At 37.9% G+C, this 26,239-nt stretch overlaps 1 protein-coding gene across 1 annotated transcript in view; it reads left to right on the top strand.

Moving 5' to 3' along the window:
• Window positions 1-25,998, top strand: part of LOC148518792 (cytochrome P450 2C55-like) — a 34,174-nt gene extending 8,176 nt beyond the window's left edge. Inside the window, exons 3-9 of the mRNA XM_088477117.1 lie at window positions 9,562-9,711; window positions 10,890-11,050; window positions 14,369-14,545; window positions 14,663-14,804; window positions 16,019-16,206; window positions 16,835-16,976; window positions 25,780-25,998. Of these exons, the coding sequence (XP_088333243.1) occupies window positions 9,562-9,711; window positions 10,890-11,050; window positions 14,369-14,545; window positions 14,663-14,804; window positions 16,019-16,206; window positions 16,835-16,976; window positions 25,780-25,961 (1,142 nt within the window). The 3' untranslated portion in view covers window positions 25,962-25,998. The remainder of the gene's footprint in view (window positions 1-9,561; window positions 9,712-10,889; window positions 11,051-14,368; window positions 14,546-14,662; window positions 14,805-16,018; window positions 16,207-16,834; window positions 16,977-25,779) is intronic.
• Window positions 25,999-26,239: the final 241 nt, after the last annotated feature.

Raw genomic sequence — 26,239 nt, 5'->3', positions numbered from 1 at the left:
TTATGCACATTTCCAATACATACTTCTCCTATTATGACCCATCCTAGGTCTAATCTTTGAGCATAAGGAGCATTGTGTGGACTATTTATCTGACCTCTGGCTTTGTGGACTCGTAAGATATCTCTCCGTATGAGTAGAATTATCTGGGTTAGTGGGTCCAGTTCTGGTATCAGATCTGCTATATATTTCAAATGTGCATGATGGATAGCTGCATCTGGTGTAGGGATTTCAGACCTATTATCAGGGATCTCATTGCATTCAGTGATAGTGGGTAAGGGAAGGCATGTATTTCCGTCTATAGACTCAACTTGATAGCCAATTGCTCCTCTGCCCATTGTCTCAAAACTCCCTGCACAAGTTCTTAAGGAGTATGGAGTGCTGGGTCCTTTGAAATTAAAGGTCTCAAAGAATGTTGATCTAGCTAGAGACTTGTTGCTTTGGTCATCTAGGATTGCATAAAGTTTGACAGCTGTCTCTGATTGGCTGTAGGGGTAGACTCTGACTAAACAGATTTTGGAGCAAGATCTGCCTCTAATAGTGTCTTTGCAGACTTCAGTACATTGTGAAGTTATCTCTGGTATGACTGCAGTAGTGTCTCTTTGCTCCACACTGAGCTCCCCGCCATCCTCTGTGTCATCATAATTGTGTTGTAAAGACAATGGGGAAGGTCCAGGATGTAGAGCTGTGTTGTGTTCTGTGCTGTGACATTCTATGCAGTTAGTACTAACCTTACAATCCTTGGCAAGATGGGTTGTAGAAGAGCAGCACTTGTAGCAGACGCTGTTTTCTCTTAGGAATGCTTTGCGGTTCTCCAGGAACTTTTGTCTGAAGGCTCTGCATTTCAGGAGAGGATGCGGTTTGTTATGCAGGGGACACTGCTTGGCAGGATCTTTATCTTTGTTCTCTTGACGAGTAGACCTGTGGGAAGAATCTGTATAGTGCACATTAGTCTTGTGAACTGCGACTGACATTTTGCAGGGGCTAAGTAGAGTAGGGGTTTAGCTCGTCAGGGTAAAGGCAAAACTAGGATAATTCCTGGTCATAGCTTGTTGGTGCACGAAGTCCACAAAAACAGAGAATGGTTGAAATGGCACGCTGTGCCGCTGCTTATATTTGGAACCATGGGTGAGCCATTGCTCCTGCAGATTGTAAGGTATCTTTTGCACTATAGGGTTAATGCCTCTGACTGTGTCAAGGAAGGTAAGTCCTGGTAAGTCTTCCTCAGACTTAGCTACTTGAAGCTCCATTAGTAGGTCACTTAATTCTCTTAGTCTCTGATGGCTTTTGTCAGGTAACCTAGGAAAATCATCAATTCTTTTGAATAGTGCACTTTCTATTATCTCTGGTGAGCTGTAGCACTCATTTAATCCATCCCAGATCTTTTTAAAGGCCATTCTCAAGGTGGTTAATATTGATTACTCTTATCCTTCTAGCATGTTCAGCGGATTCATTCCAATGCCATTTGATTAAAAGGTCTGTCTCTTCGCTATGTGAAAGGCCTAACCCTCTGATTACATTTTGGAAAGAGGATTGCCAGGCTCTGAAACTCTCAGGGTGATCATTGAACTTTGAGAGTCCATTTGTGACCAGCTCACGGTGAGCAAGAAACTTGGCGAAGTCTAATGTGTCTTGATTGGCTGTAGGAGATGCTGATTGTGCATTAACATGGTGGGTAAAAGGTGCGTGGTCATACCTGTTAGGATTGTATGGTTCCTGTTGGCTTGTATCATTCATGATTCAGACACCTGGTGTGGGGAGAGTAGTCTCTCATGGGTTCCCTGTGTCTAGAATTCTCTTGTTTGCAAGTTTGCAGTTCACTGTTGACTAGTGGGGGTGCTGCATAGTGTATTTGGCTTGTTTCACTGATGAAATCTGAATGCATGCTTTGTACTGATTGAGGTTTGCTGCCCATTTTGGATACTTGGTTGACATATTCTGATGTGTGTTGCAATGAATTCTGCGATCCAAGATCTGCATCAAGCACATTGATCCTCCTTATATCAGGGAGTTCTACAGACTCTAAGAAATCTGCTTCAGCTATGGCGGCTGCAATAGGCAATAATTGAAAACATTATTCTTGACCAATCCTACCTGAAAAATTTAATTTGGAAGTCTTAAAGTCTTTTTAATGCTGTCAGGTTATTCATTAGATAGATTATCCATGGTAAAATCTTACTTATGAGATTTATTTCCTTTATATAATGTAAATGTTTTATGCAGTGCTGTATGTTGAGGGGATCATAATAAAAAATGAAGATAGTCTGATAGGGCTGAGAATAGAGATCCAAAGAAGGGTAGCTATGTAGTAGATGCCGTGCAGCAATGCATGGGCAGAGGTGATGAGAGTGCAGAGGGTGACTGGTAGAGAATTTATGGGTGAGGGGAAAATTTACGGTGATCAAGAATTATGGAGGGATTTCAATGTAAAATCTCAACATCATGAAATTCCTTCTTAAGTTTACGGAAAATTGATGTGGTGTAGTATTGTCACTAGCAAACCAAACAGATGGAGTTGCAGCAGTCATAGTGGGTAATTATAAGGGTGTAAATCGGGTGCTTATTGGTATCATGTATGAGGAAATTACATCTGTTGTATATGATGCACAGGAATAAGCTGCATGATTTGTCCTTCATTCTTAATTTCAAATTCAAAGGCGGGAATTCAAATCCAACCAATGTCCATGAAGTGCCATTGTTATGCTCTCTGGGCTGTTGGAACGCTTGCAACCAACATTATCCCCAATGTTCCCTTTCACTCTATTAAGATGCTTGGAAAATTATCAATATTAGGCTACTGTGTTAGGAGACGTCAATTCTCACAGATAATTGCATTCCATCCTAACACTTTTCATTTCCAATTCGCATATCACTATGATTTCATATTTTTAGACTTTTTTTTAATAAAAACATATTACACAAAGTTGTGGATAATCATAAGTATGTACATTTTACTAGGTCACATTACAACCCATGGCTGACATTTATTCCAAAGGGTCAACTCAGAAGGTTCTAATGAAATTGCTCTTTAGAATAAGATTTTAAAACATATTACATAAAGTTGTGGATAATCATAAGTATGTACATTTTACAAGGTCACATTACAACCCATGGCTGACATTTATTCCAAAGGGTCAACTCAGAAGATTCTAATGAAATTGCTCTTTAGAATAAGATTTAAAAAAAACAAGTGATGGAATTGTTGAGCTCCTTTAATTCAAGGTTTGTCATGAAGTATGTGGTAAGTTTATGATTGGTGAAATGTAATGATCTTTATTTTACTGGCTAGCTAAGGATACTTGAGGCTAACTCTCAATGGTTTGGAAGTCCTCACGTCTGGAAATCTGGAATGGCATGAGTAAACACACTGCAACAACTCAGGTGAGCATATGGTCCTGCACTATCAAACTACATAGTACATAGAGACCAAGTGGGATATTTAAGTGGCAGGTTATCAACAGCGGTGCAATTGCAGTGGTTGTCTGGCAGGATTGCATCCTGCTGAATTAGTAAACTCATGTCCGCAGTAAAAATACAGAGAATCCACACTATTGAATAGAGCTGCCATGCCCTGACCAATCAGAGTGCTCCCATTCATTCCTACTGGAAAGCAGTGTCCGCAAATGATCTGCAATTGGCTTTAGGATCTGAAGTGCCCAATACTTCATCTGGTATTTCTAACCATCTTTGTATAACAATGTGTTATTACTATTTTTTGCAATTTGTCCTCACTCATTTTTCTTGCTATCTTTGTTATTATTCTGTTGTTACTATGTACTTCTTCCTACAGTATACTGACTGCTTTTCATATATATTCATGTACCACATCACAGTCCCTTTCCTGTGTTGATATCTAAAGTATATATTTTTCATATAATTCCCCACTGTATGTTATACTTCTACTAATTGCACAACCTTATTTGACAAAAAGGTTGGGGTATCCTGCACAGGATTAAGTGTTTTAAATGTGTGTATACTAATACATTTGTAAACCAATTTATAGATCTACGATGGAATGCTAGAATCCAGCTAATAATTATGTGGGTTGGTGGTGCTCCCCTGGGTTAACAGCAGTACCGTGGGCTTTTGATGCAGATAGTGACAACAAAAGGAAAGGAAGAACCCTTTGTGGGGGCACAACTTTCAAAATGGAAAATTAAAAAATATAACTTTTAATAAATACGTTCCAAAAAAGATTATTTTGGTACATGTTTCACGTGAAATACAGAAGAAAAGAAGCACATTATCTAAATCGCTGCAACACTGATTTAATTTATATATGTGAGTATTTCAGGAAAATGGAAGAGAGCTTCAGTAAAGTAATAATAATCCAAACCACATAAAGATGGTTCTATGTTCTTGCTGTGGTTCACGTAGCTAGTTAGCATGCAGAAGTCTTGTTTGTTACCAGACCCCCGGCAAGTACATTACTATTTTTGCTTTGAGATAGGACTTAAATTGTATAAGTATTTGAGATTTTTTCTCCTTGCAACATGAATTTGCGACCATTGTGATTTCAGCCCTGGATTGGTGAACCATCTTTATGTGGTTTGGATTATTATTACTTTACTGAAGCTCTCTTTTCCACTTTCCTGAAACTCACATATATACGTCAAATCAGTGTTGCAGCAATTTAGATAATGTGCTCCTTTTCTTCACGTGAAACATATACCAAACTAATCTTTTTTTAGAACATATTTATTAAAAGTTATATTTTATTATTTTCTATTTTGAATGTTGTGCCCCCACAAAGGGTTCTTCCTCTGCCTTTGTTGCCACTCTCTGCATCAAAAGCCCACTCAGTATATAACTGCACAACCTGCCAACTGTATCCTATATAGTAAACCCCAGATGGCTGTCTCAACTGGTACTTTCATGGGCAGGATGAACAACATGTGCAACTACTCATGCAGTGCATATCATATTTGACCATTTTTATTTACCTGTATACGTCTTACTTCCATGTATTACTTATCTCACACATTATAATCTATGTAGTGTGCCCAAGATGGCTGTCTTCCCTGGTTCTTTGTGGGTAGGATAAATAATTCTTGGAGATTATAATAAAAAAATGGCTGCATCAACCCTGTAATATGTTAAATTGTTTCTGAATTTCCTCTATGTTGTGTATGTCCTGTATTTTTTGTATAGGTGCACAAAAGTTGCCAACAGTTGTCTTCTAGAGAATATTGACACCTGTGGTTATTCAGTGAAATTTTCCAAGACATGGCTAGCTGGAACCTGTAGTGCACCAGCAAAGAAGTATATTAATCTCACAACCAATGGCCAAGGATTGTGGCTAATAAGTTCTATCAGAACAGGGCAAGTTGTACTTAGGGGGGCTACTTTTTTGTGGGCCCCTATTCCCAAAGGATTCCAGCCGTGTGCTGACTGGAGTATAGCTGGTTGGCACTATTGGGGGAGATCCCATTAAAGTGTTCCCCCTGCAATAGTGCCATCAGCCCTGCCTGGCTGGTAAAGCATAGCGCTGGCTATTGAAAAAAAAAAGGGGGGGGGAATTTATCCCAATAATTTTTCACTACTTGCCTAAGATTAAAGGCTTGTGGGTGGTTAACAATTTGGTGGGGCCTCTCCATTTTCTTTTAAATCTTTTGCATATTTTCATGTTTTTTTATAGCAGACAAGTCTCCATGGATTGTATCTATCTATTCTAGTGGTTTTCAAACTCGGTATTCAGGACCGCACACAGGCCTTGATTTAGAGCCGGATGCTCTGACAGAGCGCTCGCTCTGAATCAGGGCCGTCCTTCTTGTTTTTTTAGAGCGGCCTCCTGGCCACTCGCAAAGCTGTGGGTGACCACCCACAGCTATAGCGAGCGGCCAGGAAGATGGTTGCGATGGTCAAGACCATCGCGACCATCGGGCTTGAGACGAGACCCTTGTTGTAGGGTCTTATTGCCTCAAGCCCCAGAGTGCTTTCGGCTCTAAGAGCCGAAAGCACTCCCACTGACATCACTTGTGATGTCAGTGGGGCCGGCCCCAGATGGTAGGCATTCCCATGGGAACAACTCCATCTGGGCAGCCATGCCCCCGGCCTGCCCACCAAAGGGGGCATGCTGTCACTCAACATCGACAGCATGCCCCCTTTGGTACGAGACCCAGAGCAACGGATTGCCCGTCGCTATCCAGGTCTCGTGCACACGCACAACAGAGCCGGCTCCGTTGTGCGCATGTGCACTGGACCACCATCGACCCGCTTGCGAGTGCATAGCGCTCGCGAGCAGGTCTGAATCAGGTTGCACAGGTGTATTCATTACTCACTGACACATTTTAAAACATCCACAGATGGAGCTAATTGTTTCACTTGTGTTTAAGTGGTGAGACCTGGAAAGCATTCAATGTTTGGGGTCCTGAGGACCAAGTTTGAGAACCTGTGATCTATTCAATGCTTAACACAAAGCGCATTTCTTTGCCAAATGCAATAGGATTTGAGTTTAGATGTGGGAGAAGACTCTCACACTTTTGAACTGGGCCACTGTAATAGAGTCTGAGAACATGCAAACTCGCATGTTTTTGAGTCTCAAAAAACTCTCATGATTAAACTCTCATCCAGATGTTTTCCCATTTTGAAAATTCAAGTCAACCAATGTAATACTGTGAGTGTTTACTGCTAAATGCTCATATTTCTAAACTCTCACCCTATTACATTTGGCCCTATAACTTTGTTTCCTTTCTAAAAATAGTCATACTATACTAATTTGAGGTAAAGAAAAACGAATATGACTTTAGAATGTTTTTATTAGCTCTATTTATGGGGCTACATTACGTACATTATACTGTATGTACTACAGTAATATAGTTATAGTGAAAAGCAATATTACTAGAATCTCATATTTTCTTGATACAACTTACATAAGTGTTGTTTCAATTCAATCAAACACAATTAAGAACTCAAAATGGAACAACATAAAGCAACCAAATTTACTATCTAAAAGAGTGGCCTATTTATGAGAATGCTTTCTCTTTGTCACTTGTACTCTTCTTCTGGGACAACTTTTGTCACTGATCAACAGTAGTCAGCAAGCATCAATCTCCCCTAATATGTACCTTCTATTGCTGAAGGTCTTGGTGGAATCGCTAGCCGTGCTCATTGCTCACTGTACCGCAGTTGTCAGGGAAGGAATCCAGATGACAGTTGACAAAGAGTATTTTAACTAACTTGTTGCAAGAAATATGATGTTTGTCCATGCACAATGACATTTTGCCTCTTTCTGAGTCCCGTTTTTTGGAGGGAAAAATCCGAACTCGGCGTGCAAGCTCAAACCTATCCGAGCCTGCATATCCCTAATATATATATATATACATATATATATATATATATATATATATATAACAAATAAAAATATTTATTATTAGGTAGATATATTCTTATAGAAAATAAATTTCAAGCAAACTATCTTGAACTTGCAGAAATTTAGTGGCACACGTAATGACACATATCTTTTTTTTAATCACACTATATATTTAACTTCTATCCTGTAGTTTTTAATTATTTGCTGACTATATTTTAAGAATGCCCAATAAGTGTTATGTTTTAATGAGACAGTGTGCACCCAAAATACCTACTCTTTTTTTTCTTGTTTTTCTTGAAACTATAATAAATTAGGTATCATCACCAGAAAAGTATAAATATTGTTATTAATATTGTCTGGATCTCCTTTGAGAAATATAAAAATAATTTTTGCCTAGTGCAACGGTTCTCAAACTCTGTCCTCAGGACCCCACACAGCTCACATTTTCCAGGTTACCTAGCAGATGCACATGTGTATTCATTACTTACTGACACATTTTTAAAGGTCCACAGGTGGAGCTAATGATTTCACTTGTGATTCTGTGAGGAGTCCTGGAAAACATGCAACGTTTGGGTTCCTGAGGACCGAGTCTTTATTTGTCTGGCCAAGCTCTGGAATGCTTTGCATTCTGGAACTTGGTATATTTCATATTGAATAGACCCCATAGAAAATGTTAAAGGCAGATTTTTTAGTTGGAAATGATGGGACCATGGGAGATATAGGAAAATAACTTTATTAAATTTGCCTATTTACTAAAGGTTGATTATAATTGATTTTGATTGATTTAATATAAATGACAATCGATCAACATCGATGGTGTATTTCTGGGGCAAAACTACACATTTACTAGCAGACAATCTTTGATTTATTTTTTAAGTATTAGTAAATGTGTGATTTATCCCCAGAAACACTAAATCATAGTAGATTAAAATCAAACATATAAAGATAAAACAAAAGTAAAATATATGTAAAACTAGCTGGAGTACCTGGTGTTGCCTGGGATTTTAAGAATGTTTGATTACACATCATCCTCCAACCAACCTCTCCTTAGACAGGCCTTACAAAAAGTGTGACAAACCTCCCCATCAACAGTCCTAAGGTCCTTGAAGGAAGTAGGACCTGTAATGGTGTAAAGCAAACTTCGGAGATATAAGCATGAAAAATTTGTAGGACAGTGTAAACACGGCCAAGAGCTTCTGTTGCTCTGATACCAGGATGACCATATACAGCAACTCCCTATTTTCTGCGCAGACAAAACTTTTGGAGAAGCATTCCATGTGTAATATTTTGGCAGCTCACAGTACAGCAGGGTCCCTGCAAAGTCATAATTTTGACACAATTGGAAGAAAGAAGTGAATGTTATTGTGTAATTTGGTATAGTCAGGGAGCTGAGAATGCTGGCTAAGCCTGCAAAAACTGTCTTTGATAATAAACATTAAGATAATGACAACACATGACAACACAAAACGCTTGCTCCAATGCCCCAACCATATGCCATGAGGCCCCACAATGAGCGTCCAGCAAAAATTGTGGTTTTTAGTTAATTAAAAATGAACAGTAATTAATTTCCATTTAAATTTTTTTAGTTGCCTCCACCTTGTTTTAATACGTAAAATGTCCACAATCTTCTCTTGTAAACTGTGGATTTGTATAGAAAGACAGAAGTACCTGACCTGTAGAGGGCGAATGCTATGCAAAAGTTGTGGTTTTAATTAATTAAAAATTCACAGTAATTAATTTTGATTTAGTAGCGAAGATAGAAAAGAAAAATTAGTAGATAAGCTAAATCCTTTTGTAATTCCATACCTGACCTGTAGAGGGTGAATGCTATGCAAAAATTGTGGTTTTTCATTAATTAAAAATTAACAGTAATTAATTTCGATTTCAAATTTTTTTTACCTGCCGCTGCTATGTTTTAATGCGCTCGTATGTAAAATTTCACTATCGTGGCTTGTAAACTGTGGATTTGTATAGAAAGAAAGAAGGACAAATTTTCACTTTATATAGTAGATAAACTTGCAATGAGAAAATATATGATCTTTGAACATGATAAGATCAGAGTAAAGGAAAATATTACATCAAAGGAATAATATATAATGATAAATATGTTTTGTTTATGCCTGACTGCTTCCTGTCATTTATTCCTACATTCAGGGTGGAGGTAAGTGTTGGACTATTTTCGATATAAGGTGAATTTAATCTTGGATAATACTTTAATTGAAAGTAACCAAACACAATGCTCAAATTTTTAGGCATCATAATGAGCAATGGAGAAAGATGGAAGATAATCCGTCGATTCTCTCTCATGACTATGAGGAATTTTGGAATGGGGAAGAGGAGCATTGAGGAGAGGATCCAGGATGAAGCCCGTTGTCTTGGGGAGACATTTATGAAAAACAAAGGTGTGTGCAGATAATGAATGATGATTCAAAGGTATTCATAAAAAATATTTAATCCATGGATCTAGCTTAACTTCTCATATTGAAAATTGTTCAAGCAATGCTGATGTCGCAAATAGAATACTTTTTAAGTTTTACATGTCACACAGTTTAAACTTTTTTTAGCAGAAAAGAAACACATATTTTATATTAGACCAGATTTCTTCTTTTAAAAATAGCTATATCTGATACACAAACAACTTATCATGACTCTATTTCCCCAGTTAACTGGGAGTGGTGGCTTAGGGGTACATTTACTAAAGTGTGGGTTTTTATAAGTAGAGATGTTGTCCATAGCAACCAATCTGAGTCTATTTAACATTATCTAACACCTTCTAGAAGATAATAGCTACAATCTGATTGGTTCCTATATACAGTACTATATACATGGGTACAACTAACCGCTCAGAATCAGTCTCAATCAGGATTATACAGTGAAGTTATGCTGTGTTCATAGCATGTAAACCAATTCATAGACACTAGAGCATAATAAGAAACTCCTAAGAAGTCCCTGTTATGTGAAGATGTCCACAAAAAAAATGTCCAAATGGTGAAATTATAAATTAATACTCACTGTCCAAATGTATAGTCACCAAAGAATTTACAATGCACTCCACAAATCTGTATGTGTGATGAGAAACTCTGAAATTAAAATGAAGTATTCATCATTAAATCACTTCAATAAACCTGTCTGTTAACAGCTCTCAATGTAGCCTGTTATCTGGGTGCCATGTGAACAGAGATAAACTGCAGGTGCAAAGGTTCATGTCAGTGGGCCCAAGCTGGTTCTCCAGTTGAGAGATAGAGGAATATGTAACCTCTCTTCTGCTATGTAGTGGGAACTCAGTAGTATGGCCACACAGTCCTCCAGTGGCATAAGCCGGTAGAGAAGGAGCATTGCAGTAGTCAGCCAGACATCGGAACAGGAGCAGAGTGAATGAGGAAACCGGGAGTCCCGATACCCAAAGAAAAACATCAAGGTCTCCAGAGACCTCTCACATTTGATTCACTGTGTCCTGTTCCACTTTTGGAGAAGTGCTCAATGATCTTATTAATGGCATGTACAGTACTTCTTTCACTTATTGCTAATGTGAATATTATTTTTTATATTGAAAGACTAACTGGTTGTATATTTATGACAGGAACTCCATTTGACCCAGCATATCTACTGCAATTGGCAGTTTCCAATGTTATTTGCTCCATTGTGTTTGGCGAGAGATTTGACTACGAGGATGAGAAATTCCTGACCCTCTTATCACATATTAGAGATTTTGTCAAGCTGTTGAACACTGGACATGGTCAGGTAAATATTAAAGAGCATTCCTGTCTTTCTGATCATTTAATCCACATTTAGTACCAATGATAAAGTTCTAATCTAGCAAAAACATGTATACTAAAGACAGGGATGAGTCGCACAGTAAAAAAGGAATTAACTAATGAGATGAATGCCAGATGATACGTTTATAAAACAAATATTAGTAAACTGGTGGTGCTATTCCTGACCTAAATAGTCATGATACAAAGGACAGTAAAGCAGGTATAATGGGTGCACACTATCTCACTAAAACATATCTTTATTCAATAGCAGTAAAAGGCAGCGCGTCAGTAATCTTCCATACGAGAATTTTCCACACAAATTTTATATATATATTGCTTATGTATTAATTATTAGGAAGATAGTAACAGAAGGCGGCAAAACCTATAAATATTTGGGTCATTATTCTAGTATGCAGTAACTTGATTATAAATCTATACTAAGTACTAAATACAGTAAATAGTGAGATAAATCTTATTGCTCACTCACGAATTGTATCTTATTGAAGCTGTGAATGCCTGTTGTAACTTAGATATTGATGGCAACATACAGAGGGGTGTATTTATCAAAGCTGGGAGAGAGATACAATTGTGAGAAATAAAGTACTAACCAATCAGCTTCCAATTTACATTTTTGGAGCTGATTCGTTGGGAATTTATTTTTACAATATTTCAGTATCTCTCTCCCAGTTTTGATAAATACCCCATTTTACCTGTTTCAATGTAGAATAGGCTTATGGTTTAGACTTATATGAATGTACAGTGTTTTATCTATAAAACCAAGTATAATTATATTCACAATTAAATAAAAGACTGTAAAAGAGTTCAAAGTCAATATTCTTATTGCGGATTTTATGTTAGATATAATTAAGTTAAATAGCCATTAATTTGTGTAATTTCATCCCTCATATGGATGGTCTGGATATAAATCACTTACTATATAAACTAACTCGTATATAACTATGATCAGTTATACTGATTACTGTAGCATGTATTATAATCCTATTTCTTTTAATACTAATAGTTGTCAATAATCTCTTGCACTGTTCTCAACTGTGACTGTCAAATATGTCCATATGTCTCTGTGCAGTATTACCCCTTTCCCCTGATTGGCAATTAAATAGAACATTCACAGAGGCCACCACTACTAAACAGTAAGACAATAATCAATATTTATGCTCTTATTATAAATGCTGATACAGAGCACTTACTGTGTGAACACATTGCAGGGGTAAATTTACTAAAGGTCAATTTTAATACATTTTAATCGATTTTAAATTGATTTAAATCAATCATTGTTGCTTTGTTTCTGGGACTAACTCACACATTTACTAACACGTAAAAAAACAAATAAAAAATTGTCTATTGCTAAGGGGTAGATTTACTAAAGTGAGAGTTTTTAGAAGGGAGTTTTAAAAGTGATGTTGCCTATAGCAACCAATCAGATTCTAGCTATTATCTTCTAGAAGGTGCTAGTTAAATGTTAAGTAGAATCTGATTGGTTGCTATGGGCAACATCACTTTTAAAACTCACTTCTTAAAACTCTCACTTTAGTAAATTTACCCCTAAATGTTTGATTTAGCTTCAGAATCACAACATTGATGATGATCGATTTAGGTCAATTCGAAATTTATAAAAATTTATTAAAATCAACCTTTATAAATATACCCCATAGTATGTAGTTTAGGAGTGAAGTGAGTCCACCAATCAAATATTGAATAATTGCTTCAGCTACAAGTAGTTACAATAGTATAGTTATTAATAACCTATTAACAGAAACAGCTAGACTGTATAAATTGCTTTCACTGAGGCAGTGCTGATTGACAGAGTGCTGTATAATACAGAGCTGTATTATGCAGCTGCTTCTTAATATAGAAGCAATGTTTCTAGTACATTTTTTGAGAGCGTTGGAAAGGCAGTGCATGTGACATTACATACTTAAAACAATTGCTTTGGCTGTCAGCGTAGGTAGTAAGTTTTATTATCTACATGTAAATATGCAACTGTTCCTAGATGTTAGAGACAGTTCACATGCTGAATGAGTGACTAGTTTCTAACAATATCTCAACTAATGCTGGGTACACGCGATAAGATGTGTGTACCCAGCGATGGCAGATGGATGGCATTATATATCTGGCGGTCCGTACACACTTAACAATCTGGTGTACAACCGCTTGATATATTGTTCCCGTGTCACATCCAGAAGCATGGTGTCAGCTGCCAGATCTTTGGCCCGAAGGCAGATCTGAAGAAGAATGATGTATGGGAGCATGCGAGCATGCGAGCATGCGTACACACTGGACAATGTGGATGATTTGTCATTCTGATTTACCTCAAAGGAACAAATCATCCAATATATCATTGAGAACAGTGGTCTCCAACCCATAGCTCGCAAACTACTGGTAGCTCGCAATTTTAATTTTGGTAGCTCATTTAGCTTCAGTACTGCCAAGTCAGCTTGGAGCACACTAGGTGGAAGTGACCTCTGATGCATGCTCCCCTGTGGCATAGATGCCATGGGTGGAGCCACAGGGAAGCAAGTGAAGTGATTGCCATAGCTGCTACAATCACCTGACGGGCTTCCCCGTGGTTCAACCCATGGTGTCTATGCCACGGTGGAGCAGTAGAATACGTAACAAACACCGTGAGTGACTCTTTCCCAACCATAATGGAAAATCACACAGCATCCCTGCCTATATATTTTGCTCCTCTACTGCACTTACCTCCTTCGAGCCGGTAATTAACAGTGGAATGTGCCTGTTATTTACAAATTGCAACGATATCACTGTATTAATTAAATTAATTGTTTTCTATGAAATTTTTTTCATTTTCATTAAATGACCTTCAATTGTTCAGTTAATAGGCAGACTTTATTTTTCTATAATTTTAGCACAGTAGCTCTTTAGGAGGTTTAATTTGTCTCAAGTAGCTCACACCTCAATTAAGATTGGTGACCACTGATATTGTGTGTACCTGGCTTTAGAGCACTGCTGTATAATTCAGTACAGCCGATCCTCGGTATTAGTTATCTGTCCCTTTTCCTAGCTAGGTAATTAATGAACAATCACTGAGATTTTGACAATACATTATAACTATCCCCTCTCAGATTGCCCCAATTTCACATATATATATATATATATATGAACTCATTGTTTATAAAATGGTAAAATAAGGGAACAAGACTAGCTACCATTGCCTTTATTATTACTGCAAGATCCATATGTCTCTGAGGGCAGTGATTTCAAGTATTTTAAATATTCAGCTGTATTGTAAATGCAAATAATTCAAGATTGGGATATCTTTCAGCTTCTTGGTATGTTTCCAACCCTGATGAGCTATGTCCCTGGCCCTCACCAGAAATTGATACCATGTTTCCAAAAACTGAGAGACTTTGTAATGGACATGGTGAGGTCTCATCGAGACACACTGGATGAGAACTGGCCACGAGACCTCATAGACTGCTTCCTCATGAGGATGGAAGAGGTGAGTGTGCGGAACGATATTTGGGCTAAAAATCCAACAAGTATAATACACCACTAAAAAAGTGGATGTACTGCATGTATTGTTAGATGGCTAACAAAATCATTAATATATCTACAGGAAAAAAAGAACCCAAACACAGAATTTCATGAAGCAAATTTACAGGGGACAGTAATCGACCTGTTCTTTGCTGGGACAGAGACTACAAGTGTTACATTGATATATGGCTTACGGATTCTGCAAAAATACCCTGAGATACAAGGTATAGTACCAATACTGTTTGTTCTAGAGAGCAACAAGAAAAAAATAGATAAATTAACATAAATCAAGTTACTCCCTACAGAATTTTTATTAGTCATATAAGGTGTTCTCTTCAAATTCTTAATACCTGTAGCAAAATGAAAGATATAGCCATATAAATGTAGTACTATATGAATCCTTAAATACAGTATAGTAAATCTCTTTCTATCTTTATTACTGAAAAGAAATTTACTATGTATTTTTTTTTATTTTGGGGGAGGAGATACTTGAAGTCCTCTTAATCTATTTGCTTCTGCCAGATACTTGAACTAAAGCAGAAGAGTTGCATTATTTATTTATTTATTTATCTATTTATTATATCATATCATATCATTGCTAGTTGTATTGTTGAAGTTTTTTAATTTAAAAAATATTACATATTGCATGATTTGTGTTACCACTTATATTTTTTTTAAGTTTTTTTCATACTTTATCATTTTCCTTTAAGGGTTATTACTGTGTGTTTCTAAATTCTGTATACATAAAAAACGTCCTATACCCATGTACTACTGTTCGTTGCAGATTCCAAAACCGAAAGGCAGAGGCGTATTCTCTTCTTGTCTTTACACATATTGATATATTATTTATGCTCATTAAGTGTATCACTGCTTTATCAGTTTTCAACTCGTAATAAAGAAATATATTAAACATTTGTCTTTCAACATCATCCATTTAAACAGTAAAGGAAAACAATAGCTCAAGTTTACAGAAAGCAAACACAGTAATACTGCAGGAGAAAAGACAAAACCCCACTTCTCCCTGTAGTGTACAGAGCACTCCCTCTGCAAATACAGTATAAGATTACAAAATGTCCCATGTTTTTTGTACTACACTGGGTGTTATTGCTCTAAGAAATCTTGACACTTAGATTTATTTTTTTTAAAACATGATTTGGAAGAGTTTTTTAAGTTTGATTGAAAACTTGATAGAAAAACAAACATCTGGCTGATTGACTAAATAATTTATATTCTGCCCCTAATGCCCCAGGCATGTGTAGACCAACACAATTAATGTAGACCTCTGTACAGCACATTACAGTAATTACTAACAATTTTATTTTGTAATATATTCGATTAATAATATGTTGACTTGTCCCAGATACAATTTGAATAACATGAAAAGTAAAAATAAATTTTTTGTTTCATAAAATACCTTTACATTTTATGTAAATTTCAGAAAAGATCCACAAGGAAATAGACAATGTAATAGGCAGAGATCGTTGTCCATCAGTGGAGGACAGGAGTAAGATGCCATACACCGATGCTGTTATACATGAGATCCAGAGATTTGCTGATATTACCCCTATGGGACTGCTCCATTCAGCCAGCAAAGACACAACCTTCAGGGGATATCATGTTCCAAAGGTATAATGGAACATTACCACAGCATTACAATATGGCAAAAAAATAAATCTACTATACAGTAAATGTATTTATAAGTGATCTATCTATTATTAAAACATAACCTCTCATAGTACTTATGTTCCTCTTTTATTCTGCTAAATGCCAAACCATTGCAGCTTCTAAACCATGTCATGCTTAAGCTGGGTACACACTTAGCCGACCCAGCAGCCAGCCGACCATCCCGCCGACATAGCGGCCTATTTGGTAAGCTATATACACTTAACATTTGGCTGTGTGATATGTCTGGCCAGACATCACAACTGGGCAGGCAATTCAATTTATCCAGTTGTGATGCCAGGGCAGGCGGTTCCTGCAGCCAGTGCATGGGTGGTCGGTGGGTCACTAGTAGATATAACGATATATCTGGAAAATATATCAGCATCGACTGTGCTGCAGGGTCAAACTGATATGTCTGTGAACAGGGTCATTCACTGACATATCATCTGTACACAAGGACAGATAAAGTATGGAACATGTAATTTGTTGGCTGTACGAATGACATATCGCATATTGTGTACCCACCATTAACTTTTTAATAGATTGTGACTATGCTGAAGGTTAAAAATAGAAATGTTAAATATAATTTCAGGGAACCTTGATTGTTACAGTCCTGACCTCTGTCCTGAAAGATCCCAAATATTTCAAGAACCCAGATGAGTTTGATCCTGGGCACTTTTATGATGAGAAAGGTGGCTTGAAGAAGAAGGATGCATTCATACCATTTTCCACAGGTACAAGCATGTAACAGTTACTAATAATGTATGTTATTATTCATAGCTATCTAGTGGAAATGTTTGTTCATTATGACTGTGCCTGCTATGAAGTGTTGTGACAGTTTACTTATTGCAAATATGTTGCTAGAAATCTGTAGTAGCAGCAATAATCCAGAAATCTGAATTTGACATGCTGTCTTGCACGTGGGAGTAGTTTTACTAAAGCTTCTGCAAATGAAAAGTGGAGGTGTTACCATAGCCACCAATCAGATTATTACTACCCAGTGGTGGCTTCAGGGGTGGGGCTGCAGTGCAGTCCAAAATTCAAATAGGGGAGCCACACCAACTTCCATTTCAAATGCTGCCATACACAGATGGCTGGATCTCACTGGCAGTTGGTGTGACTCCCCTATTTGAATTTTGGACTGCGCTGCAGCCCCGTCACTGTTGCTACCATTTCTCTAATGCATCCTAAAACTATGATAGACACAATCTGGTTGCTACGGGCAACACCTCCACTTGTCTGTTTTAGAAGTTTTAGTAAATCTAGCCCCTGGAGCCTGGAGGTGGTAGCATGCCTCTTCTCCTATGAGAAAGCCAATATGATCAGTGAGTTGCATTCATGTTATTCGCAGACATTTTCAACAGAAAAACAATTAAATGTTATATATTTACACTATAAATTACAGTTTAAGTAGAAACTATAAATCTTGCATAGGGTGCCAAAATTATCATGGCTGGCTCTAGGGTGCAGGGAGTTTGATGTGGACTTTCCACCCTGTTTTCACCTACTCACAATATCCCCATGGCCTGCTCCAGCTACATTTAATTGAACAGTAAAAATAAATATGACTAATGATAACAAGATTTATATACAGCACACCTGTGCCATTTGCAAGAGTGTACACTGCTAGAAGCTAAGTTGCTTTGTGGATTTTCCTTGCATTAGCAGTTATAGAAAATGTCTGTAATTCATGCTGTTGCAGAAACACTAGCATCAGTGTCTAGCCTTTTGTAAAATAAATCAAACTGTTTAGCTTTAATACAAACTTCTTGGTCATTTAATAATTTAAATGTGTCTATGAGATGTACTATGGAGACAGTGTTATACATGACTTTTATAGTAATGTAGTTACATTGGTACAAACTGCATAGGTATAGAGCTACAGATTGCAAGAACACCTAGGGACATTTTGGGCTGGATACTGATATGGACACTAGTCCAATTGTGGACAGATCTTGTGGATATCTGCAGACTGCACGTGCACTCCAGAAAGCAACAGCATATTGCTCATGCACCGTACTGTGCATACATACATGGCAAGAGTCTAAACATGTGGGTGTAATGATTTGTCTGTAGACAGATAGTCTTTATAAAAAAATGGGCTTGGGGAGGTGATAACTGAATGGCAACCATACAGATGCACAGAACTGTCCATCTAGTGGGAGTATCATGGGCATGTACAGTATGCAGATGTCTGTGCTTGCTGGTGGTTTGTGGACAGGAAATGGAATCTTTGAAATGGATCTTTGCAGCTAGTATGACATATGTGTAATTGCTGATGATAGCGATGATGGAGGGAGTTCAAGTTTAAAGCATGGGTCCCCTTGGTTAGCAAAACTAAATTGCTTCAGAACATCAGTAAACTTGTTCAGAATATTAAGTAAACTAATTTAACACTTTGGGGTCTATTTACTAAGCAGTGTTAGGAGACAGAGTGAAAAGTGATAAGTAAATGATAAGGTGCCCGCCAATCAGCTCCCAACTGTCATTTTTCAAACAGCCTGTGAGATGACAGTTGGGAGCTGATTGGCAGGCATCTTATCACTTTCTTATCACTTTTCACTCTGTCTCCTAACACTGCTTAGTAAATAGCCCTCTTAAAATTCTACTTCTTACTAATGGAACTTTAGTCAGGCCTTAGATGCCCACACATTCGCCACTACTGAAGTGACCTCTCTTGAACAAAAACTTTTATCATAAGCATATCCCCATGACCAGCTTGCTTTCTCTGATTGAGTCTGCCATAGTTCACCTACAGTAACTACTCTGCTCCCCTGGAGGGCTGCATCAAACCTTTAGAAACTCCAGAAGCGCTTCTAAGACAAAGCCGACAAGGCAGACTCTATGTTGAATCGAAAGCTGCAAAAGAAACGTGCCCTTAAATATATTTATAAAATTACTCATAGGGTACTTTTTATCACTTATGACCACTGTTGAAATTGTACATGAATTCTGGGAATTCTACACCTATTTACATAATCTCTTTTAATCACCTGCTCGGGAAGCCCTAGCCTATGGTGATCTGGAATGCATTTAGCTGGTACCCTTCAATCCAAAACTACTCTGGTCCAACTCTCCTCATTAAATGCCGATATGACACAAGGAAAGACCCAGGTAACTATTAAATCTTTCAAGGGCTCCAACCCTGGTCCAGACAGCTTTTCAGCACAGTATTATACTATTTGATCTGCTCAAGCTACAGACCAATTTCTCTACACAACATTGAGAGTTGTCTGGCCAGTAACCTCAATTCCCCTTCAAATCAATCTCTAATCTACCCTTATCAGCTTGGATTTATTACAGGGCGGCAGCCCCTGACAACACCTGGTGGAATATTGACCTGATACACTCCATCCGTTGTTTCTGCTAATGGTCTCCAATAGCACACATCAAAGATACACCATTCACTGCTTATTTTCACCCTCATTAAGGAACCATTGGCAGTGAGAATTTGTTCTAATACTGAGATATCTGTGATTCGTGTGGGCACCATGAAGCATAAAACTATACATAAATTATACAAATAGATGAAACAGTGCATATTATGTAGTTATTATCACCCCTAATGAGGACAAAGAGTATAAGAAAAAAAACTGTGTGAGTATCCTTTGAAAAAAGCATATTTAATAAGCACATTGTGTACTCTATAAAATCATCACAAACAAATACAATTTAAGCAAAAATCAAATATTGCACCTAATTAATCGTGTGTGGGGGTAAGCATTAAGTCCACCAAAAAAAAGAACAGTTCCACAAATATAGAATCACTATATGATGTAAACATTGGGTCCATATATCACAGATAATTGTTAGACCACTTCTTAAAAAAACCTAATTTAGACCCCGACTGCATGACCAACTATAGATCAGTATCAAACCTTCCTTTTCTAGGAAAGGTCAATGAGAAAGTAGTGGCAATGCAACTGGAAACCCACCTGTCTACCCATGATATTTATGATCCATTCCAGTCAGGATTCAGGAGAAGACATAGCACTGAAACAGCTCTGGTATGTGTGCTTAATGATCTTCTGATGGCAAGAGGTGATTGTTCAATCTTAATCCTTCTGGATCTTTGAAACTGTGGACCACAGGATTCTAATTGAGAGCCTGAAAAATTTCTGTGGACTGGATGGCACAGTCCTTAGCTGGTTCAAATAATTTCTGACCGGCAGGTCACAGAGTTTCTTCTGGAGTAAACTCGTCATCACTAGTGCCACTTCCATGCGGTGTCCCAAAGGGTTCTATACTATCTCCCATGCTTTTTACAGTATACATGCTTAAATTGGGTGAAATAATCAGATGTCATTGCCTGGTGTACCACTGCTATGCAGATGATACACAACTGTACCTGTCCTTTGCTCCAGGTACAAAGTACCCCATAACAACCCTAAATGGCTGCCTAGCTGAGCTTCAGGAGTGGATGAGTGCCAGTTGGCTGCGACTGAACCCTGATAAAACAGAGGTCCTTATGGCAGCACAGACGGTGTAAAGGTTAGCGTTACTGCCTCACAGCATTGAGTTCGATTCCCACCACAGCCCTAACTCTGTGGAGTTTGTATATTCTCCTGTGCTTGCGTGGGTTCCTCCGGGTACTCCAGTTTCCTCCCACACTCCAAAAATATTCTGGTAGGTTAATTGGCTCCAAAATATTAAATTAACCCTAGTGTGTATGTGTGTCAGCATGTGATAAGGAACATAGATTGTAAGCTCCACTGAGGCAGGGACTGATGTGAATTGCCAACTATTCTCTGTTCAGCGCTGCGGAATATGTGTGCACTATATAAATAACTGGTAATAAATAAATAGTAAATAAATAATAGGTCACAAGTCAGGGCTACAGCATAGCCAAACAACAGGACTTACGCTTGGGGGATCAGAATTACAAAACACTGAACATGTGCGGAATCTTGGTGTTGTCCTGGATAGTGTCTTGACACTTAAACATCAGGTATCAGCCACAATCAAATCCTCATTCTTTCATCTGAGGAACATAGCCAGATTCAAGCACTTAATTCCCTCAGAAGGTCTGCCTAAAGTCATACATGCATTTATATCATCATGCCTAGACTACTGTAATGCCCTCTACCTTGGACTCCCAGTAAAAGAATTACACTGCTTGCAGATGGTACAAAACACAGCTGCCAGGCTATTAGCCAACCAGCCCCATTCCAGCCACAAGACACCCACTCTCTGGCTGCCTGTCAGATGGCGAATTGTTTTCAAGATTGGATTACTAACTTACAAAGCCTTACATGACCATGGCCCAAGATACCAGCTTCTGATTCCGTACCATCCCACACAAGTACTATGATCCATTGACGAAGGGCTATTAACAATACCTAGAATCTCCCGGAATTCATCTGGTGGTCAAGCTTTCAGTTTTGTGGCTCCAACCTTTTGGAACTCACTTCCCCGCACAGTTCGAGAGGCCTCCACTCTAGAATCCTTCAAAAATAGACTCAAGACTTACCTCTTCACCAAAGCATTTCACTAATGTCCCTTGTTTAAGCTTATTTTGTGTTTTGTACTGTAAAGGTAAATGTAAAGCACTTTGAGTCCTTTAGGAGAAAAGCGCTATATAAATAAAATTATTATTATTATTAATTAATTATATAATTACCGGTACCACTTAGTTCAATGGGATGGAAATAGCAATTTCCAGCTGGGTTCCTAATAACCTGCAGCTCGTGCAGTCCCTTGGCTGTAGTATACTCCCATGAACAAAAACTCCAAGGTGGCTTGATTCCAAATAATCCAAATGTTTTAATGGTATGGATCTTTTTCCCAAGAAAGGATTGTGCAGTGAATATTCCAGCACTAGGTGGAAAGTCCTCTGGTGGTGAGACTGATGCGTTTCCCTGTCACAGACAGCATTCTCAAATTAGCTTTATATGTTAATGATGTTGTATTATCCATCACAAATCTGCTTTTCTCGCTCTTCCACACCCTGACTGAACTTTTACAATCACTTCTCAGAATATAAAATTAACTTTGCCAAAACTTAAGTTTTAGACTTTTTTACTTCTCATATATACAAGACCTCTTTAGAACATCTTCTCATAAAAATTAGCAACTTCATAAATTCAAATATTTAAAAATATTTATAACTGAATGTTATCTTCAGCTTCTTCAGACTAACTTTTCCCACATACTTTCCCAGATTAAGTTAGTCCTTATATCTCTGATAGGCCAAATCAATGCTACCAAAATGAATATACTAACCAGAATATTGTACCTCTTCCAGACCCATCCTATCTATGTCTCCCCCTACATCTTCAAATTTCTTTAATTTCATCTCTCTATATTTATTCGGGAAGGAGGGCTTACTCAGGTGCATCATTGAGTTCTCCAAAGATCCACTAAGGGGAGTAGACTGAGCATCTCTAATTTTAAGTGATATTATTTTTCTGTACAGCTTGCTGACTGCATCACACAGAATAGCCTAGTTTACTCTATAGTATGGGTACATCTTGAGGCTGAAGGTCAGGGTCTGCTCTCTACTGCTTCCCTCCACTGGCTCCAATTGGTTCATGACCACTCCATTGTTTCCGCACAATTTGGGAATCTGCTGCCTGAATATTTGGACTTCCCCCATCTCCTCACCAGTTATTCTGCTCTTCAACTTTCTCCTGACCTTGTCCCATTACCATTTTATTGGCAAAAAAGTCATATTAGGTAACTAAATTACCTGTCTCACGACATTTCCTTACCCCTGTTCTCCTACAATCATTCTGGGTTTCACATTCACAATTACAAAATGTACACAGCAAAGTTAAGAGCCATCTTAAACTTTGTCCCACGACTACTGTCAAATTGTTGTTTGCATCACATTTCCACTGCTTTCCTGATTTCTACATTGTACTCCAAGCTCACTCTTGTCACAACAACTAAATGGGACCCACACAACCTGGCCGGGGAGGGGAACTTGGGTGAGTGTCTAGGTTCTGATTACTGGGCAGATATTTGGGAGACTGCCAATTCCTGCTCAATTTGTGTGAGGATATAAAAGAATGTATATAAAATCCAATGTAGATGGTACATCGGTACAACATACCCACCTGGCTTAAAAAGATGCTTCCTGATGCCTCCAACAGATGTTGGTGTGACTTCTCTTTAGAAGGAACATTCCTCAATATTTGTTGGGGTTTTCTGAAACTAAATGGTTTGTAGATATGTCTTAGAAACCTGATTTTGGTGACTCTCCAGCTCATAATCCTATTAGAACCAAAATTTTTAAGGCACATTCTCGAGGCAGCCACCTGTCAGCTTGCTATGGACTGGAAAAAGTCATGCCTTCCCACTCCTTATTCTATTATTAGTATGGCATGGCATGGCATGGTATGTTCACTACCTGGAATTCATGACCTGCATTCTGAAAAATTCCTCCATGTATTTTGGCAAGGTACAGTATGAAGCCCTTGTTTGTCCTTTTTTTCATTCTATTTCCCCTCCTACATCCTAATGTCCTCTGCCCCCTCTCTCTTTGATAGTTCTAGCCACAGTGTCTCTTTTTTCTTCCATCTACTCTGTTCTATTTTTATTACACAGTCCCAAAATAGGTCTTACAGTATTAATAATGTACCAACTATCTAAAATTCCACTTCAACTGTCTGTTTTTATGTTACTGACCTATGATTGTGCACTTTCAACCAATTACTTTGTACTATGATGACCCGCAATAAATGCATTCTTTAAAACAAAGTTAAATAGTTACATTAAGAAAATGTATTTTTTTTTTTTCAGCAAAATCTTGTTTTTGACACATGCAAACACACTGTATCAAAAGTGTATTAGTGTAAAAAACCAAGACAAATAAGAAAACTATGAATAAATCAAACATATATATTTATATATATTTATACATATATATGTTAATAATGTACAATAGAAAAAATAGATACTGTATGTGCAGTGGTATAACTTATAATATGATGACTATTATGGACTACCATGCTATAATTTATGTTATGTTGATGTAAAAACTTTTTATAATGGTATATATTTCTTAGGTAACACCCTCTCATAGATTGATTTTATAATGTTTATGGTATATCTCAAAGGTAAACCACTACACAAACATATACTGTATAAAATTAATAAACTAAAAATCTGGTTCAATTGATTTCTAATAGTACACGCCATAAGTAGTGATTAGGGTTTTCTCTTTTATTTTTGAAGTCAGAGAAAGATATAGGCCCTCATTCAGAGCCGTACGCTCTGAGCAGAGCGCACGCTCTGAATGAGGGCCGGGCTCCATTTTCATGGAGCATCCTCCTGGACGCTCGTATAGCTGTGGGTCACCAACCACAGACTATACGAGCGTGCTTTGTGATGGCCACGATGGTCGAGACCATCGCGACCATCGAAATTGCGAGCCGGAGCCTGCGGTTGAGGTTTTCAACCGCAAGCTCCGGAGTGATTTTGGCTCTATCAGAGCCAAAATCACTCCCACTGACATCACTAGTGATGTCAGTGGGCCGGCTTCTGACGGGAGGCGTTCCCGTGGGAACGCCCCCGTCAGGGAGGCACGCCCACCAAAGGGGCGTGCTGTCAATCAACATTGACAGCACGCCCCCTTTGATCGGACACAACGAGCGAAGGACTTTCCTTCGCTCGTCGCGTCTGGCGCAATGCGCACGACGGAGCTCCCTCCGTCGTGCGCATGCTCAGTGCATAACATCGACCCACATGCGAGCGGACAGCCGCTCGCGAGTGGGTCTGAATCAGGCCCATAGTCAGGTCTTTTTCATCAGCACTGCAATTTTTCTTTGTTTATGTTTTGAGGAGTGCCTGATAATATACGCTGACATACTTACATGTATGGGCATGTTCAGCTTGTACTTACATGCTACCCGGATTGTGCATGTGCCCAAATTAGGGATCTAATGAAACTGCGCATTTACAACCTCTACACTTTTTAATAGGTTTAAAATACTTAAACAAAATAGAAGACACTTGTTGGGGCACTCTTATCTTTAGCTATATGGTTATTAATAATCATAAAAAATATATATTTTTATATTTGTATTTTAAAATTATTTTTATTACAGTGTTATCTAGAAAATAAAAAAAATAAAAAAATGCTGTTTAACACGTTATTCAATCTCCTATAAGCTGAACAGGGAGCTGACCTAGTTTTTGTAGGTATATCGATAGAGGATTGTAATGTGTTTTATTTTCTATTAGTGTCTCACAAATGATGCGCATTTCACCTGATGATGGCTTGTTCACTGTCAGCAACACAGTGGCATTTATTTTAAGTCCTTCCTAATATCAACCTTTAGTAAATTTACCACCAGGAGGACACAACTGTATGTGTCAGCATAATTCTTGGTACAGCAGAACAAAAACATTTATTATTATAACTGCCCGCTGGGGGTATTGTTGTCTATGGTTCAGATCCCATACTGTACTACAATACAAGAGCAAGTACTTCATATTTCTCAATAATATGTCTTTATGATATGTATCATCAATAAGTGGTGTCATTTTGTCATGATTTAACTCATGTTTCTTTATTTCATTTCATCCCCCCAGGGAAACGTATGTGTGTGGGAGAGGGCCTGGCGAGGATGGAGCTCTTCCTCTTTATTACAACTATACTGCAAATGTTTACTTTGAAGCCTACAGTGGGCACAACAGACATAAAAATAACACCAGAACCCAATACCAATGCTTCTAGACCTCGTGCTTATGAGATGTTTGTTGTCCCTCGTTGATAATGTACTCAACGTAATAAAGTAAATTTCATTTTTCTGTTTTAAGTGCATTTTTTATTTCAAATCTACAGTATAAATGAAACAAAGCTATACATGCAAAAAAATATATTGAAACAAATTCACCAAAAAGGTGTCTAAAAATAATGCATCAGTAACCAAATACAGTTGTCAACGACAATGACATTATCATGCTGAGAACAGCTGTTTTACAATTTTAGGATTTTTTTTGTATTAGTGTATCAATTAAGTAATTAATTACTATGTATTTTGACACCATT

This window comes from Taudactylus pleione, unplaced genomic scaffold (genome assembly GCF_031769625.1).
Source record: "Taudactylus pleione unplaced genomic scaffold, aTauple2 ptg000199l, whole genome shotgun sequence".
In the NCBI taxonomy this organism is placed as follows: domain Eukaryota; kingdom Metazoa; phylum Chordata; class Amphibia; order Anura; family Myobatrachidae; genus Taudactylus; species Taudactylus pleione.
This window is presented reverse-complemented; position numbering and strand designations above follow the sequence as displayed.